The sequence below is a fragment of the Caloenas nicobarica genome, chromosome Z (genome assembly GCF_036013445.1).
Source record: "Caloenas nicobarica isolate bCalNic1 chromosome Z, bCalNic1.hap1, whole genome shotgun sequence".
In the NCBI taxonomy this organism is placed as follows: domain Eukaryota; kingdom Metazoa; phylum Chordata; class Aves; order Columbiformes; family Columbidae; genus Caloenas; species Caloenas nicobarica.
Window position 1 is genome coordinate 105,351,961 of NC_088284.1, and position 18,798 is coordinate 105,370,758.

Consider the following 18,798-nt stretch of genomic DNA (forward strand, 5'->3'; position numbering starts at 1 on the left):
GACAAAAAGTTTCCCTGAATATTACTTTATTTGCTTGTTGGGAAGTCTACCTCCTTAGCAGCCTCAGCCCCCCCATTTTTCTCCATATTTTAACCAAATCTCAGATGTAATTTAATAGTGTAAGTGGATGAAGCCAGGAACAATGTACAGCCCAGGCTGAGGAGGATGTCCAGGTGATTCTCACTGCCAGCAACCCACAGATTTCCTAACGTACAGCGCAGTTAACACCCACCTGTATTTAATGCCTGTTACACGAGTCAAATCATTTGTGGAACATACATTGCATTAAGCTCCTAATTACTAGTTTCAACTGAAATGCTTTGACGACTGTTAAAACATTGAGAAATCATAACATAACAGACGCTCTCAGGAAATGTTATTCTCAACACTCAAGAGATTATCGATTCCTCTGCTGAGGAGCAAAGTAACAGAGCTCCAACCTTAACTTAGGCAGACCTGTCTCGCAATTAAAAACAATAAACATTTTAACCACAGCAAGAGACAACATCCATCACCCCCAAAGAATGCTGCAATTAACACAACCATGGACCCCCCTTGGGCTGAACACGGTATTTAAAAGAGAATTCATGAGCTCTCTAATTTATGATAGGTTATTGGATAACTCGTGTTAATTACAGCTACACAATGTCAAAATTAATGATTTTCCCACCCTCTTTCAACTCGAGAATGAACTCATAACTTATAGCAAGACTCAAAAGATGTGCAATTAATATCGTCAGTAACCACTTCACAAAAGAGATTTGTTAAAGGCAGGCATGTGGACTCAATTAGTGCATCAATTAATGCTGCTGTTACTTGATCTATAAATTATTGAAAAACTCATAACTACTGCAAGGAAACAAAGCAAATCCACTCCTCATCAATGAAGTAAGCTCCTGACTGCGTATCTTTTTCATTCCTCTTTAGATCAAATTTGAATTTTGCTGGATTCCATGAATCTTAGCTATGTAATCAGAAAAATAAACTAACCTAAACCAATCTGACGACTTGAAATGCCTCATTACAGTGATGATGCTTTAATTGTCGTTAGCTGATTGTAATGTAAAAAGAAGTTCGATAACAATAAATTTAAAAAAAAAAAACAGAAGTCAACCATCATCGTTCATAACACTTATTAATTTAAGCTGAATTTCCACTCTGGAAATGAACCTGTAAAAACTGCATCGAGATTTCTACGTATTGGCAAAATTGCAACTTTCACAGCAACCAGAAGTCTCCATCTCGCTCTCAAATTTAGCAATGATAAGTCCAAAGATCACATTCAAATGAGGTCTAAGAAACCCGAAACAGGACTTGGGTAGCATTAGCCACCTATGATGAAAACCGATAACGACGAAACATAACCTTGTTTAAAGGCTGCTTATCCCCAAAGGCTTTTAAACTAACTGGGTACCTCCTGTTTGATCTTAGTATGACTAGAGTTCTGCTTCTGGGGACACAAAGGTTTTCCTTTAGATGGTTAAGACCGACTCCACTCTCTCATTAGAGTTTAAAAGACCCAGGAAATAGATGTGACTCTGCCGGGGGCACAATCTGATACACGCGAACGGTCCCGGAGCTGCTGCTCTCCTTTTAATTAGCAGTCAGATAAAATGGGACACTTAAGCTTTTTGCCATCCCGATCCCAAAAGGATCAAACTCCCATCTTGTACCACCAAGAAAGCGCCGTTGGGCAACGCCTTCTGCTCTGCTGGGGCAAGCGGGGAAGTTCTCACCTGGCATGAAAGACGTCCCTGAGCGGAGGCTGCTCTCGCTCTGCCCCCCCAAGCACAGCTTCAGGACTTGTACGTTCATTCAGCCAACACAAAATGCCCAACTCATGGCTCGGAGACGGCATCTACCTCTGGTGGGGACACACTGCATCACACCCCCTTTTAATCCCAGGTTCCTACTGGCTCGCCGGGGCAATCCCCGGCTTGGCTGGGAAAGCTCTTTCCAGCTGCCACGTGTTTCCCATACACTGCAGCGAAAACCTATTAAATACGGGAATTTCACCCACGGGGATCTTTAGCATCAAAGATCATTAGGCTGCTTGTCAACATGCCCGAGCTCCTCTTTGTATCTTGCTTCCATTTTTAAACGTCCCTGTCACTTTGAAAATTGACTGAGAAGTCTTATTACAGATGCAGATCTGCATTCAGATTCGGTAGCCTGGCTCTTCTTTACTGACCTCCCATTCCAGTTTTCCTGATTAAGCTAATTTTGCAAGCAGGGATTTTCCAAGGCAGCCATCAGTGTGGATTCACCATCAATGCAACACATTTTCCCCAAAGAGATTTCTAAATCAATTTTAGTTCCAATAGGCTCAAATGTTTTCAATTTGATTCAATAATCCATACACACTTATAAAATGGCTTTTCCCCCATGTACTACAAATGTGGTTTATATTTCTAACAACTTTGGCTAATAAAAAATTCTTATTTCCTATAGTGAATGGTACACACACGTAATTTTTATTCACCTCTCAATGAACCGGATGACAAAAACAAATGAAATAAAATCAGCCTTTAAGAGCATTACTTGAATCATTAATTCTCTAAGTGCTTCTTAGAGAACACATGATTTTTGGCAAACACACACACACAAAAAAAACCCAAAACAAAACAAAAAAACAAACACCCAAAAAGTCCTAGAATAGAGCTAGAAAATTTTGCATTATTTCCTTTTAAAGAGCAACACAAAACCTCTTCAGGATGACTTTTAAAATTTGAGCACATTCTCAGAAAAGGTAATTACAACCCGCTTACTAGTAGCTATCAGCCAAGAACGGCATGAAGACTAGGGCTGGAGGTGGAGGATGACAGAAATATAATCTCTAATAGTACTCAGTGTTCTGTAAGCTCCTAAAATGGAGTAAAGGGTGGAAAGGAGGGCTGTGGAGGTCGGGATGCCACACGGGTCCCCAGCAGGTGACCATCTTCCCAATACATGGAGCAAAGAGCGAGAGAGGACGGGAGGCGCTTGGGTCACCTCTGTGTCCAGAACTGCGTCTTTAAACTCCTGCCCTCAGATCAATATGGACTGAATAAAAGGCAAAATTAATACTTGGTTTTTTAATAGCCTATTTTTTAGATTATCCAGGGTACTAACGTTAACATAGAAAATTGCAAATTAATATTAACATGTTAATATTGAATTTACCTATAGTACACTAGAGTTTCATAGCTGTGATTCTACATAAATAGCAGCTTCTGAGAGGATTTTGTGTTTAAGTTCTCATCCTAACTGTAGTAATAATCCTTTAGCACTGGAACAAACACTGTCTTATAAACCAGCTCCGATGACAATGGAGAGACTGAAGAGTTGACTACGACTAGAAAGCTTATGGCTGTAAAACCACTGTGCGTAATGAGAAATGTCTGAATAATCTCTTGTAAGAGAATTGCTTTGCATATGACTACAAGAACAGAGGAGCATTCCCAACACACAAAAGAAATATTCCGTAAAATCTGTAACCTTGCAGGAGCATTAATGTCATGTGCCCCATCTGCACTAGAAATCAACCTATTTCTCTGTCACCAAAAAATCAGTAATCTATGCAATAGAGCCTAAAAAAAATTAAAAAACAAACACACAAACAAACAAAAATCAAAACAAAAGAACTTCAAATACACAGCCCACCTCACTGCAGGTCAGTCCACCCCAGCAGCAGGACTCTGCATTTGCGCTCATCGATTTGCATGAGACTCCTCCTGGCCCTTTCCTTTAACTTTTCCAGGTTATTAAATTGTTTGCTTAGCTCATGATGCTACAGTGCCTTTAACTCAAGGCAGGCACAAATGCATGAGACGCATTTTCTGAATAACCATCGTTTCCTTTTTGGCCACTGTACTTCAATAAGAACAGCAGCTTGCATTTATAGAATCGTAGAATCATTTCAGTTGGAAGAGACCCTCAGGATCATTGAGTCCAACCATAACCTAACTCTAGCACTAAACCATGTCCCTAAGAACCTCATCTAAACACCTTTTAAACCCCCCCAGGGATGGTGGCTCCACTACTTCCCTGGGCAGCCTGTTCCAACGCCCGACAACCCTTTCTTTGTGACGTTTTATATCGAGATTCCTTACAAATCTTTAGGAATTTAGCTTTGTATTATTTCAATACTTCAACTAAGAGAAACTACCTTACTATATCCTTATACAGATATAAAGAGAGCTAAAGGTTTAGCTGGCACTACACAGGAGACGGATGCTGAGATCAGGAAAGAGCCCTGTCCTGTGCTCTATCTCCAATCTCATCCTTCTCTCCTTTCCTTCTCCCCAGAACTTCACATCTGATACATCTGTGGGACAGACACTCCATTAGGAACTTATTATCAAACTTACTGCTCTTTCTCAGCACAGTGCTGTGAGCTGCAGATGACAGGAGAGTTACCAGAATGGTGGATAATACAGCAGAAGAGGTTCCTCTCTGCTCCAGATGGAAATGGTTGCAAAACCTGATGCACTGGAAATACATTAGAGCTGCAATTTCTGTCTATAGAGCAAAGACTAATTCCTTGGGAATTCTGAGTTCCGTTGCATAATCAAACTCATTGATTAGTAACATTAGAAACTTCATGTTAGTACCTGCTACCTGCCACTGCTTGCAGTTAATGAACTTGGGGAAAAAAAAAAAAAAAAAAATCTGGTTTTCACGTGTCCGTCATTCACGCTATACAGGGCTTATTTGTTGAAATATACGCAAATACATACAGTTCAGTGACAAGTAAATGAGCACACCAAGTTTCTTTTGACTTTCATTACATGGGATTTGAATAGCAAACCCTGTCTGAATTGTACACCTTGAATTCTGGAGATGAGCTACTGCCGTTCGCCGTCCCTTCCAGCCCCCCCGATACTCACACACGCTGCAGGGAGCTCTGGTCGCTGCCGCACAACATATTTTGTTCTTCTCAGCAGTAATTCTCACAATTTCCATTTGGGGAATACAATCCGATTTTGTGCAGAGAAGCATTCAGTTATTATTACTATTTATGGAAATGTTTTTAGAAGTTGGATACTGAATATTTTATTAACATAAACACCAAATTCCTAAAACGGTTGTTTGCTGTTTTCAAAAGTTTCCCCCTCCAGCAGAAGAAATAACATAGGAGACACACATCAAAAAGATATTATCTGTAATGCAAAGAACTGACATTTTTTAATTTCTTGCCCGCCCAAAAAGACTGAGTGATTATACAACCAAACCATCTTCACTTTCTTTACTTGCCTTGATGAACAACTCTCAGATCACATTCTCATTTACATCAAGTTCCCCTATTTTTGCCTTTCCAAACTACAGCTCTTTTATCCTAAAAGATTTTTTTCCTTGTGAGTTTAGGCCTAGAGTGGTCATAAAGATTCTAAACCATCTTCCCAAACAAATGTTCAAAAATTTTTAATTGCTGTGTCTCTTTTTAAAAAACACTAATATAAAGACTTCTGACACAAAAGCTGGAGCAAACACAAGGTCTTAATTACCAGTTTGGTAGAATTGTCGCGGCAAAAGCTATATCTGCCCAGAAGTTGAAGAAGTTATTTATCAGTATCTAAGTCACGTAAAATTTGCAACACACACATATATGAGCAAAGATGAGAACATTTTTGGTCTCAAAAAAGTTTAAAAATCCTCAGAAGTAAATGCCTAAATTATAACCCTCAAAAAGAAAGAGGAAGACAAACTGAAAAACTCCTGTGAAAGTTCAAATCTTGCTGCCTCCAGGATTAAAACTATGAAGCATCATTTTTCCTTTTTTACTTGATTTTATTTGAGTAACTCATATTCATTTTCAGTCTCAATTTCACGGTCTGTACAGGTTTAAAAAAAAAAACACAGACCAGCACGAATTACCACTAGAATTCAAGGTCTTGGCCTCCAAGTTCATCAGTACTTAAAAACATAAGCAGTAAAAATACTAATAGAAATCTACAGATACAATTCCCTAATAAAATCTTTCAGTACTCCTATTCATCAGCACCAATTCATATAGTCCCATTTCTACGCTTATCAGCCCAAAGAACTGCCCTACGATCTGATGCAAAATTGTAAATACGAATGTGAAATTATCCAACCACGCATTTATTCATAGCTTCTCCTTAATTTTGAGTTTTCCTCCTCCTGGTTTATATTTCCTTCACCAGATTACAGTTAATCTCTCTACAGATTGCTACTCAGCCCTCAGTAACTTCTCAAAGTCAGTAAGATTCAACCTCCAGTAACAAAAAGGGCATTTAAGCTCTGGTTAGTTCAAAACAAAGCAGAAAGAAAGCCCTTAGAAGAAAATTCACTGTCAACAAAGAAAAAAGAAGTTATCTTTTGCTAAGAGGAATTTTTAAAATTGTATTTCCATTTATGAAACAATTGCAATAGAGAGTAAAAATTAATGAACTGTAATACAGAAGTTCTTTTTTACATTTTAAATATATTTTGATATATTTATGTGAGAGAATCAAACCTCATGTTCCCATACCAGACGTCCCCCGAGCTTAACAAATTTTACTTTCACTGAGTGCACAGATAATCGAAAAATCACAGACGCATAAAAGGTGGTTGATGTAGGAGCTGATTAAAGTACGAAATACGTATGAATAAAGATAAATTAGTCATTACCTTTCTTTTTGGAGTCTTTCTTTGTGCTGGTTTTCACAGCCACTTGAAGTTCTGTCTCAGTTGACATCCTATATCCTTAGTCCTCTTCACACAGATCCAGGATCTCGGTCAGGCTCATTTAGAACGTCTCTTCAAGAGAATAATTGAGCCTTTCAGATACTATAACCCCAACAGTTCATCTCATTGACTCCTTTCGAGTCCTGCTAAAGAAGGAAACAAAAAGTAATGGTCATTTTCTGAGTTTAAAACATCAAAAAGAAAAGCCACTGCAAGCTTACTGAGGAAGAAACCTGTGAATTCTCTGCCTACAAAGTCAATTGCTCACAATTTTTGATGTTTAAACACAGTCATCTAGTCCTGTTTGTGATGGTTTGGCGTATCTGAGATGTCTTCGCTGCCTAGAAACACCACCCAAGGTGTACAGAAGACCTGTACTTCTGGACCAGCAGCTGGAGGACAAAGACCATGATCCGGGAAGTAGCTGGAAATGTCCCCAACAGCAAAGAAATCTGCAAGGACTCAATTCTTAAATGCAATAATTCCAAGGTAAAAACATATTGCCAGATACTAATTTCAGATTTTTACTCTTCAAATGCTCTTTCGATGCTTTCGTTCTAAACAAAGGCAAAAGAAAAATGTATTCATTACTCGTACCGAGAACAGCACACTTCACCACTCCTCTTGCTTATGATAATAAGTGTGTTTCCAGTATAAAAGAATCTGCCTCCATGTAAACAAAGCTGTGATTCTTAACACCCATCTGCTAATATTTTTTGCAAAGAACTCTGAAAATACAGTTAATTAAACCTTACAGTTTCCACAAAATACAAATGGGCTAGGACTGTTTACGCGGGACAAAACAACAACATTTAGGGAGCAAGATAGAGCTTTACATGACGTGGATTTGTTGGGGAGATACATGAACGGACGAGGGAGGCAGGAGGCTGTGGGGGCAAAGAACAAGCAAAGAATAAACAACCAAGCAAAGAATAAACCATTACTCCAATTCTTACTGCTGGTCTTTCTTGCTTTGAAGGATGAGCCACCTACTTCAGCCGGTCTGTTGAGGGCAGAGGACCACACCGTCCTGCAGACATTTGTCATGATGTTCCCTCACTAAATGCACCTTCTTACTGCTCTTTCTTTTTGTGAGAAAGTTCTCGTTATTAGCACAATTACAGTGAAGTCCATCTGGCCTGTCTGAACAGCTGCCCAGTTATTAAATAAGCATTTAATAAAGACATTAACCCAGCACATCAGCTGGTTAGCTGGCCAGAGATTAACTACCATTGTATTTATTTACTAATGTCCCTTCTCTGTAATTTAAGAAAGTAATACACTGCAAACATTGAAGTAATTTTGACAGTTTAAATCACTTTTCACAGTAAGGGCTGTGAACCCACTAGTACTTTCAAATCCAGGCTTTTTAAACATTTTTTAAAATGCTTCAGTAACATTACACTGCCATGCATCATCTGAAGTGATTTAATATTGCTGAAGTGTGTCAGGGGCTCTCTTTAATAAGCTCTTCAAATCTGTATGTCTATTATAGAATATTCAAAGATAGCTCTTCAAAATCTGCTGAGCTGATTTTGAAATACAAAATTCCCTGTTCCTCCTCTATGGAGCCCGAGTTAAGCGCTACAGAGGAAAAAGGAGGGAGAATAAAGCAACTCAGACATCGAAGTTGCAGCGCTTGCTAAATACACCCCCTTGGAATACCTCAATAAACTAAAAACATTTTGATTAACATTCTAAGAAAACAGTAGGAAAAGACAAAGCAATTGAAGGTGGATCAAAGAGAGAAAAGGAATGAGATAACAGCCCCAAAACAGCCAGTCCTGCAGGATCTGAAGTGCTCGCTGGCCATGTCCATGGAGAGGGCGATGTCCCTCCCCCGAGCACGGTGACGGTGGGGACACCACGTGCAGTGCCCACTCGGTCCCAGCACAGACCGCCACAGTCTGGGCGCTGCCAGGGAACCACCTCACCCCACCGTCGATGGATTTGCTCTGCGCTTAACACTTGAAATCCCCCCAGCAAAGCGGGAGGGACGCGCTGCAGGGAACAGATGTCCCTCGCAACCCCCATTCCCTTCCCCTCCCCCTGCGTACAACCCAGTTTAATATTATTCAGTTTTACGGCACAGTAGGGATGCATCCGTCTCTACAGCTCAATAGCACTTACTTAAAGCATCTCTCAAGTCACAGCTGGATTGACGGTTTATTTTTCTAGAATTTGGATTTGTATTTACCTAAAGGTTAACTGGGTAACTGCAAGAAGTGGCAACACGAACCACTTAACAAAAGAAAAATATTTATAATAGGGCCATTTATAATAACACCAAAACAAAGGGGGGAAAAAAACCCTAACCGACCAACACAACGAACCCCAGGATCAAGAGTTAAGCAAGTTTTAATGTCCTAGAAGACTCCTTTAGGTACGAAGCATCAAGAATGTGACCTCCTGTTGTCAGCTACTATCAACGGGATAGTTGAAATAGTAGCATCTGAAAGGCATCGAGTATTTTAAAATAACAACATATGACTGTTATCTCATTTTAAACTCTCCACAAACACTATATCCCCTCGAGGCTATCCCACCAAGTGATGTTTTTTAAAATAAATCCATGTGTATTTTTGGACAGGTTCCCATATTGATTTACTTTAAAACCTAATCAGGCCACAGTCTCGCAGGCTCATAGATCCTTGAATAAAGTAATCGGAATCTTCGTAAAGGAGCACGCAAACATCTGTCAGATGCCAGCTATAGTTCAAACTGAATTTGCTACAGAGACAATTCCTCCAAAAGCATAAGTCTTTATGTAAGCTACATTAGTAAACTTTCACATACTGTCCATATTTCAGCCGTTGATTACCCAGATGAGAGCGGCAGCCAATCTGCTCCTCACCACAACAGCTTTTATTGTCTCCTCCAATCTAGGTCACCGTTGTTAAACACCGCGCTCTTCCAACTGTGGGAAGGATTGCAGCATGTGTTTTATCAATGAGATGCTATTTTCTTTGATCAGTTCTGTCACATTTCTCCCCCTGCTCTAAAGACAAAATTTTGTTAGCTGCAATTAAAAAAAAAAAATAATAATAAAAAAAAATCCATCATCTTACACATATCCACTCTAACGATCTTTTTGTGTGCCTTGTTACTGTGCCAGCTATTACAATGTTATGTGCATGCTTCAGCTTTTCCTAAAGAGGATTCAGAGCTCTTCGTTTTAACAAAATACTGACATTTTCTGTTCCCTTATTAAGTAGCTACAGTAGGAACACAATCGGCGCATTCTGGAATTAACTAGCTTTTAATTCCAAGAGAAGTCTTAAGCCTCCATTCTGTATTACTCCTACAGTGGCATAAAACCTAAAGCCTTAATGAAGAAATATTGTTGTAAATTCACTTTGCAGTTCGGATTAACGCAGGCTGGACCTTTCGTAGCAGGGAAATGAGTCACATGCTCCATCCACCTCCCCCACGCATTTGTAAAACAACAATTTCTGTCAAATCATTTGTCTTTTCAACCACGCTTGAGCGAGCTCGTGAAGGGGTTATTAGGTGACTTCCCCCGGCCCAAGTTATGAAGAAGGTCAGACAAGACGATCATAATACTTTCCCTCTGGCTTTAAAATACATTAATTTATTAATTTTCTTCAGGGCTTCAAAACTTAAGAAGTTACCTCTCCTGAAACCACTTTCCATCTGCTTATGTAAAGGAAAAGCAGTCTTAGAAAGGATTTGTAACTAAGCCCTGGCATCCCCTAGGTATTTAAGTTCTCCACAGCCCCAAAGTGGGATTTGACAAGAGCATGGTACCTCCCACACCCTGGTTTGACAAAACAAAAACCATCCCACCATCCTTAGCTCTTGCTTTTATACCTCCGAGGATTTCCAGTTCGTCTCCTCCAAAGCACCTGATATAATCATCTCCAAGGGAATGTTGACACACATGATTTTGCAAGCGTTAAACAAAGCCCAAACATACTAAAAGCACCAAACATAAGTGACAAAATTGTTTTTAAAGTGATGTGATCCTGGAAAACTGGAAAAAGTTCAAGTGCAAAGGACTGCTGTCCAGGGAGAAAAACGTTACTTATCAACTTCTCATCTGACCACAATGCCTAACGCAGAGAACTTCAGCGGGACCACACACCAACGGATGGTGGAAAAACCCACCCTTGCCACCAGTGCCCTTCGTACCCCCCCGAGAGAGGCCATGGAACCCTTTGGAGCTGCTCACACTATTTTGTGCTCATCAACTCATTTCCTTAATGGTCAGGTCTTGCGAACATCCTGCGGGAAGCTACGCGGCATCAGCGCATTAATCTTTTACGGAAGGCACTACACTAATTCCAAACTGAAACCCAAGGGGCCGGTCCAAAACCCACGGAAATGTTTCAGTTAATAAGGTCTATAAGTAAGAACCAGAAAACGGGGAAGAGCAGGTAAAAGAGCGTAAGATACTGGCACAGAGGAGAAAATGAGGAGGAACAGAAAAGCAAACAGGACAAGAAGCCTGTGTAGATACTTCATTAAAGCAAATTCTATAACGTGTTCAGCAGCAAAATCTAAGCCAGCTCATGCACTAAACTTCTGTCTAGCCTGCAAAAGAAAACAGTCTCCGTTAGACTGTTGCATGTGCCCCGTCTCTTCTCTGGTTTTGTCATTTCCCCACAGAACAGCTCCATAAACTGTTTCTAGTGACAAAGTCAAATGACTCTTCTGTCATGGCATGTCAATCACTGCTTTTTCCTGCAATTTCTTTACTGGTATTTCTGCACTCTGTAAAAGTGCCCTATTTAACTCCTCGAATCTCCCCTTGCGAACATCAAATGTTCCCGACACCCGGCACCCTCCTCTTCCTCCCACCACCCTCCCGAAGCAACACAACTTGCCAAGACTCACAACCATCTCTGTATTTCATACTTAGTTTTGTTTGCTCTAAAAATGAGCAAGTACTGCCCTCCACCTCCGATTTTCTACATATTAAGATGAAGGGAGGAGATTTATGTGCTTTATTATGCTGTCTGTACTATGTCTATAGTGAGACACCACAATGATACTTCCCAATTAACTCTCTTTAATTCTTCCAGCATCAGAAAACTAGTTATTACTGAAACCATAACATTTAATTTCCCACTGTACATAGTTGCTATTTGTTTCATTGTATTTATAAAATACCTCTCTTAGTCCTGAAAACAAGAAGCTTCTTTTAAAAAAAAAAAAAAAAACTCTACATGTAACTAATGCCAGTAACACATTTTATTAAATTTATTGTGGTTTACAATATGCTTCATTATTCTGTCTCTAGAGTATCTTCCAGGCATGCTACCCAGTTCCTCAGATGGTGTAAATAGCACCACTGAAGCTGATTTACCACTAGAAGAGCATCTTGCCAAAAAATTGACCTATAAAATATTTCCAAAGTAAGATGTTTATTAGTATTCCAATGACAGCAGGAATAATTACTAAAATTCCTCCTGGAAATCACTCCATGTAGTGGTGAATACTACACTCCACCTCACCAATTATTCGCCAGAAGTGCTGTGAATTTTCTACTCATAGAAAATGCTGACGATGCTTTTCACAGGAATGAATTGATTTCATCAACATTTTTAATGGGAAATTACTAACATTTCATTTTAATATTACAGTTTCTATTTTATGTTACAGATGACAGCGTTCTGGAGACAAAGGCGGAAGACATCGACCTTGCTGTAACAGAATTTTCAAAATATTCAGAAGTGTGCCATTTTGCACTCAGGAAACACTACAAGATGTCAGTTCATAATTTCTCTGGGGAATGATACTCAAAGACTTTTAAGCAAAACAGCCAGATTTGAGCCAGTCGCTAAAGACCAATAGAAAAATATTTCTGTTAGTTTTCCTCCAACGCCTTCAACAACAACAACAAGGCCCAACACAACCAAAACCACAACAGCCACCCAGCACTGAGAACCCAGGACTTGCTGCTCTCTCCTGCTCTCCAGCTGGTCTTAGTCTGATCTCCAGTAATTCAGGAATCAGCTTCAACACTATGAAACAACATTTAACATCCCTGCCTGAGGTTTTGTTAACACCGACCTCTTCTTTGAGCCGGGTATCCACCCGGGAGCATCAGCACACGACGTGAGCAGCATTGCTTTCAGGAGCTTTGCAAGGCTAGAAGGGACAGAATCAAACCCCAAGTCTACGGCCACGGAAAACCGAAGGCTGGAAATCAAAATGGAAATTACATTTATTAAAACCGGTGGTAGCAGCACTTCAGTTCCATGAGAATAGCGCTCAAGTCCGCTGGACAAGTGCATTTGCAGCCTTGAATGCAACAAGTCAGCCCCGGAAAAAAGCACGAGCAACAAAACCAACGCCCACGTGCTGGGGGTATAAATACAACAGGCATTGTTCCTTCAGGCATATTTTTCTGCTCCAAGATGCAAAACTCCACTCAAAGCGCTATTTGTAAGCTTTTGCAGGGTATTACGTAAAAAAAGAGTAGTGCCACTGAACGGAATGGGCTTAAAAACTTCACGTCATTCCTTTGATACTGAGGCTGCTGTGTTACCAGCTGACACAGTCGTTCAGATTGGACTAGAGATTCCCTGCGCTCACAGTGAAACTGAATTACCTAAATGCTTTTCCTATATGAATTGCGTTACGCCAAGACTTCACCCAGATTACTGCGTTGCTGACCCTGAAGCAGAAAAGAAAAAGAATTTCTGATAACGTCGTGTAAGAACAAACAAGAAACAAAACTCACAACTGCTACAAATACTGCCCAGGCTGACTGCGACCCGAGCTCCACCATCAGAAACCTGCCGCACCTCCATTAAAGTCAATAAAGTCACACCAGCACAAAATCAATAGCGTTACATTTGACTTATACTGGCCTAACTCCATTGATTGTAATGGAGTTGGAGTTACACCAATTTTATGCGGGTGTATCTGCATTAGTGTCAGTGAAGTTATACCGGCGTGACTGATGTAAACAACACCAGACCAACCAACCCCTGTATGTCTAAAATTCAATGTCATTAACTCTAAAGCGACAAGAAAATGCAAAATCTGTACATTACCAAAGCAGGGTCTTTGGAATTTATTTTTGCAAAGCAGAAGAATGGCTCTTTTGCGATCTTCTCAACACCACGCCGAAGACTAAGAAGGGAAAAAGGACAAAGTACACGGTTGGGATCACAGTATTCTGTAATTAGAGCTGTTAAATGATTACTAAAGTGCGGTGGTGCAATCATCACACTGAAGGAAAGGGAGACGTATGCAGTCAGGAGCATCACCAAGGAGAAGGTAAAAGCAATGTCAGAGACACCACGTCTTATATTAAAATGCAAATTCCTCACAGATTCTGTGCCTTCTAATTGGAAGAAAAGGTTATGGAATTAAATGTCTCACTTCCTGGACAGCTCGGCATGTTTTTAAGTGGTGCAGTAAGTTGAAGGCAACTTATTCATTTCCTGTCCTTTACAGAAATATCTTAATTCAGCTTTTTTTTTTTTAAATTTCAAGATTACTTTCTTAATATTGGAAGCAAGACTGAACTGCGACTCATCCTCTCATTCATATTAAATAAAACACAGCACAAAACCTACACAAGAACCAACTTAAGCTATACTTTGAAATCTGAAGGAGAGCTTGAAATGATGCCTTATACTGGCCTTGTTAATAGACATGAATTTTGCACCAACGCTTTCAGGTCCTTTTGAGATCTGCTCAGCCACAAGAGTTAATCTCTACACCGTGCCTTTCAGTTTTCTGAATGCTTCCTGACATAACAGCAAAGTGAACTTTCCTAATTCCAACAACAACGAAAAACCATTATGCCAGGATCTTTATCCACTACTGGTTTTCAATGCTCAGCCATTGTTCCCTGACAGTTAAGTATTAGGAAAACTAATCGGAGGACTTCACTGCAAACAGACTTTTGATTTATTACACCAAATCCAACCCCGAGACTTCTACCAAAGTTCATTGGCTAGCAGAGCAAAGGGGAAAAAGAAGCAGCATTTTGGGACTGTAAGTATGAATTTACACATACAAGCAAAAAGTATTTTTACTTCATTGTTCCACAACTGACGAATATCAATATTTTAAATAGTCTAGCAAATGAGTTTCAGCTACAGAAATACTTCGGACCGTTTCATTTAAATACTCCAGTCTTCTAACCAGCAAAGCCACTCGTGAAGGTAACTCCACAGGAGTGCTCAGGCGAACAGCAGACAGACTTCTGACCCATAACAAACAGAAGTATTTCAAAACAGCTGCTCAATTTTACTGGAGAAATTTCAAACCATAAATAATTCTCTTGTATTCACTTATCTGTTCTCATCTCAGCTGTGAATGCAGTGCCTTGTGTCTGATTATGTTATACGCTGCTCCACACGTGCCTCTGCTTTCTATCAGTAAGAACGTTAACCGCTTTAAAAAGTCGAAAGCACCTCCCATAAGAAGTCAGGCTTTATGCATTTTCTGTTCGTGGGTAACATTAAGCAGCGTTTATAATTAATACAAAACAGCACTCTTCCCACAGCTGGAAAACATACAATAGAGGGAAAAAAATCCCATATGACAATCTAACCTCTGCAACTGCATGGGCCAGGTGTTGTTTTCTGTATCGTAATTCCATACAGAGAAACATCCACGCAAGGAAACACATGGGTCTCCGCCCTGCTACAACCATGCGACTGGAGGGGTCTACGCGACCACATCATGGACTTACAGCATCACTGCCTAAGTCATCAGGTTAGGGACCTGACGACTACTTAAAAGAAAAATCAAGCCACCACCAGGCTAAAATGTCAGGAGAGAGAAGAAAAAAAAAAAAATAAATAAAATAAAAGAAAGGAGGCTCTTGACTATTCAGATGGGGAACTGGGAACTCTTAAACAGCTAAACGGGTATACAGACCTGCATGAGCGGTAACGCATCACAAAACCACACTTATTTTCTGAACATTTTTAAAAATCACCCAAGTAGCATGCAGTAAGGAACCATTCACCTTCTACTGTCATGCTACAGTTTATTCTCTCTTGGAAGCAATGACAGGACAAATGCCAAGCTACAGAAGGTATTTTTCCAGCAGCAGCATCTGGCTTCTTGGCAGACTTCTCAGGCAATTTTATTGGAAGCTTTAGAGATGCTATTGGGTCAGTCCTAGTTATATTGCTCATGAGCTGTCCGGCAGTTTCTTCTTCCTAGATATCATAATCCTTCTGATTTACCTTGAAGGAATTAGCACACTTTTATCCATTTCAAAACCAGCTGACCTGCAAGGCATTCAGGGGCTATCTACAGAGACATAGTAAAAGTCACTGGTCTACATCTGTGCACCTTCCAGCCAGCAGCATTTCAGCATCCATTGCCTAATGTATCATCAAGAAAACAAGTAAGCCATGTAAGAACTGTGTGTGCGTGTGTTGCTGGTAAATGGAATGCATTCCTTTATGATTAAAGGAAAAAAAAATGCATGAAAATTAATTAGTTTTTTTTTTAAAAAAAAAAAAAAAAGGTAAGCTGGGTCAACAGCAAATCTGTGCCTTTATTTAAGGTGAACTGCTCTCATATAGTGAAGACAGCCCTGTGCTGTATCGTGCAGCAAGGGACAGCACACGTCAAGTCAAGCAGCACTTCTGGCAGACAGCAGCATAAATTGAAATATAAGGGGATCCGCCAAGTCAACGGGAGGAAAACGATTTCCGAGAATCTGTTTCTTGCAACGCCTCTGCTAAACACAGTGCCTCCCAGGGTGGAAATACAGTAAAGACGGCCCATGTCCTCTGCTGTCCCTCCTGTCCCTTCCCCCTCGCCAGCCCCAGCAGCTAAGATCTGCATTATTCTGCAGCTGGGATCATGATTAATCCTCATCCAGAAGGATGAAAGACAGGATGCTGCTTTTTACCCCCCGCTCTTTGCATACCAACAAAATCAAGTCTGCAACGAAAAGGCTTTACGGCAGTTTAGAGCAGTCTTCTAGAATTAATACAGAGCAACGGGTTGGAATGCTATAGAAAATGCATTTACAGGCCATAACGCAGGTGGGATCCTTCTTTTTTTAAAAGACTTCTGTGCAATTACTTACAAGAAATATACTCCTTAATTTTTATAAATAAATAAATAAAATGCAGATGTGTTCATTACTACCAATTTTTAAGACTTTCCCACGAAAACATGCCCGGATGCCTTCTTGTTCTTTTCTTCCTTTTTTCTTTTTTCTTTTTTCTTTCAAGAGTTTTCATAGAGTTTACATCAAGAAACTCCCACAAAACCCTGTACCAGGTTATTTTCCAGGAAAAAAACCTCCTAACACCTAAAGGTAAATATTATAGGTACAAGAAATGCACTTTATAATTTAGTAAAGGGATATGGATCATAGATTTTCAGTAACAGAAGTACACTGAGCAACACAAGAGAAGATTGACAGCACTAAGAAAGATGCACATATCCAGGTCAAACAAAAAGCCAAACAGAGCTCTGTCATCAGCGGAGTGCAACTAAATCCAACCAGACACAGAACTCAGACTTGGCTAATGTGAACTGACTAATACAATTCCATTTTATGCAGGGCAAAACACATTCTGATTGCAGGCCAGTGGTGCTCACAAGTTCTAAATGTATGCATCATTAGGGCCACATGAATTGTTACGTGAACTAATCTGAATTCTATCCAAATCAAAGATTTTTACTGTCTACAAATTAACTTCTCGATTTAAATCACGTATTCACTCTCATTACTTCATGTCTTTTGGATATCCCCATTCATTTGTTAAAATTTCTGCAGAATCACAGCATGCATCGACGATGCAACAGCACACACTGAAAAAACAATTATTTAGGCTCCGGTACCTGAAGAGATGTTAGTGGCACACTAGAAACCAAGCCATATTTTAGAGAAGATACAGCACAGACTCCCTTGCTTACCAAGCAGTCTCAACATTCAGGTGAACATCTGAATCCACACTGAAGAGTAAACTTCCAGTGATGCTCTGGATTTCACTGACTACACAAGTGAGACGAATGTTGCACACACAAAGAGAGGGTTTCCTGGATGCAGCAGAGATCTAAAATATTTTTATAAATTAACTTTGATTCTAAAGTCTCAAAAAGGCCTGTAAGTTGGGAGAGTAATTGGGAATAACCATCAAACGAATGTACTTCGGTACAGCAAAGAAAATCAATCAAAAATATAAGTAAAATGTTGATCTACCTTGTACGCTGCTCCACCTGGCACACTTAAAACAATGTACATTATATTTAGGGATAATATAACCTAATCTGAAAAAATACTCTGCTATAATGAAAACCTTAGTTGTTTAGCCAGCCGAGTTCAAAGGTGAAGAATACCTAATCCAATTAAAATGAAAGGGAATTTAGGAGTGCAGAATTTAATTACTCCACTTGGAAGGCAGCCAGGGCCATGGGGTTAAGCACCCACACCCTGGTGAAAGGGAACTCAAATGCCCAGCAGCGGTCAAGGCCATCGGTTCCATTTCTCCTTTGAGCCCCTTCCTTTTTTTGTTTCTCCTCTTCCAGTTCCACAGACTAAATAGGAGGCAGCAATAATATTAGTTTTGGAAGACATGTGATGTTTGTGTTACCCACTCAAGTTAATTAACGAAAACAATGACAGAGTTACAAAAATCAGAGATGATTAAGAACTTGAAGACCATCCTGCCCATTTCTCTGCCAAGCGGTATTTGCTCTCAACAGCATATTCTTCTGTTCTTCATTAAACCTTTTAAAATGATGCCAGCAGTAAAAGTCATATCTCCTTCCTTCAGAAGCGATCGTGCTCTCAGACTGAGACGGAGGAAGAAGTAAAACCTGAGAATACAGGTTCTGCCAACTTCATATCATTATTCCGAGTTAACTGCTAGGAGATTATCTTCAGCAATTACTCTCATCCCCTCCTGCACACACGTTCCAAATGCTGGTAATCCTCACACAGCTCAGCTCTATCAGCGTTAAACCAATCTATCCCCTTTAGGTAAGATCTAATGGTAAAATCATATACCACTGGGTTTATAACCCAGACTATTACAGTCTCCATTATTCAATATTGCTTATTATTTTGTACTTACAAAGTCAGGGAGAAGTGATTTTATTGCTTGCAAATCATTCTTACATTAGTCTTACACTGTTATAACTTCACTCCGCTTTTCCAGATAA

At 39.9% G+C, this 18,798-nt stretch overlaps 1 protein-coding gene across 1 annotated transcript in view; it reads right to left on the reverse strand.

The window, feature by feature from the left end:
* The window catches only part of DAB1 (DAB adaptor protein 1), a 439,744-nt gene that overhangs the window by 105,957 nt on the left and 314,989 nt on the right, over positions 1-18,798 (reverse strand). The window contains exon 3 of the mRNA XM_065656728.1: positions 6,616-6,818. Coding sequence (XP_065512800.1) covers positions 6,616-6,682 — 67 coding nt within the window. The 5' untranslated portion in view covers positions 6,683-6,818. The remainder of the gene's footprint in view (positions 1-6,615; positions 6,819-18,798) is intronic.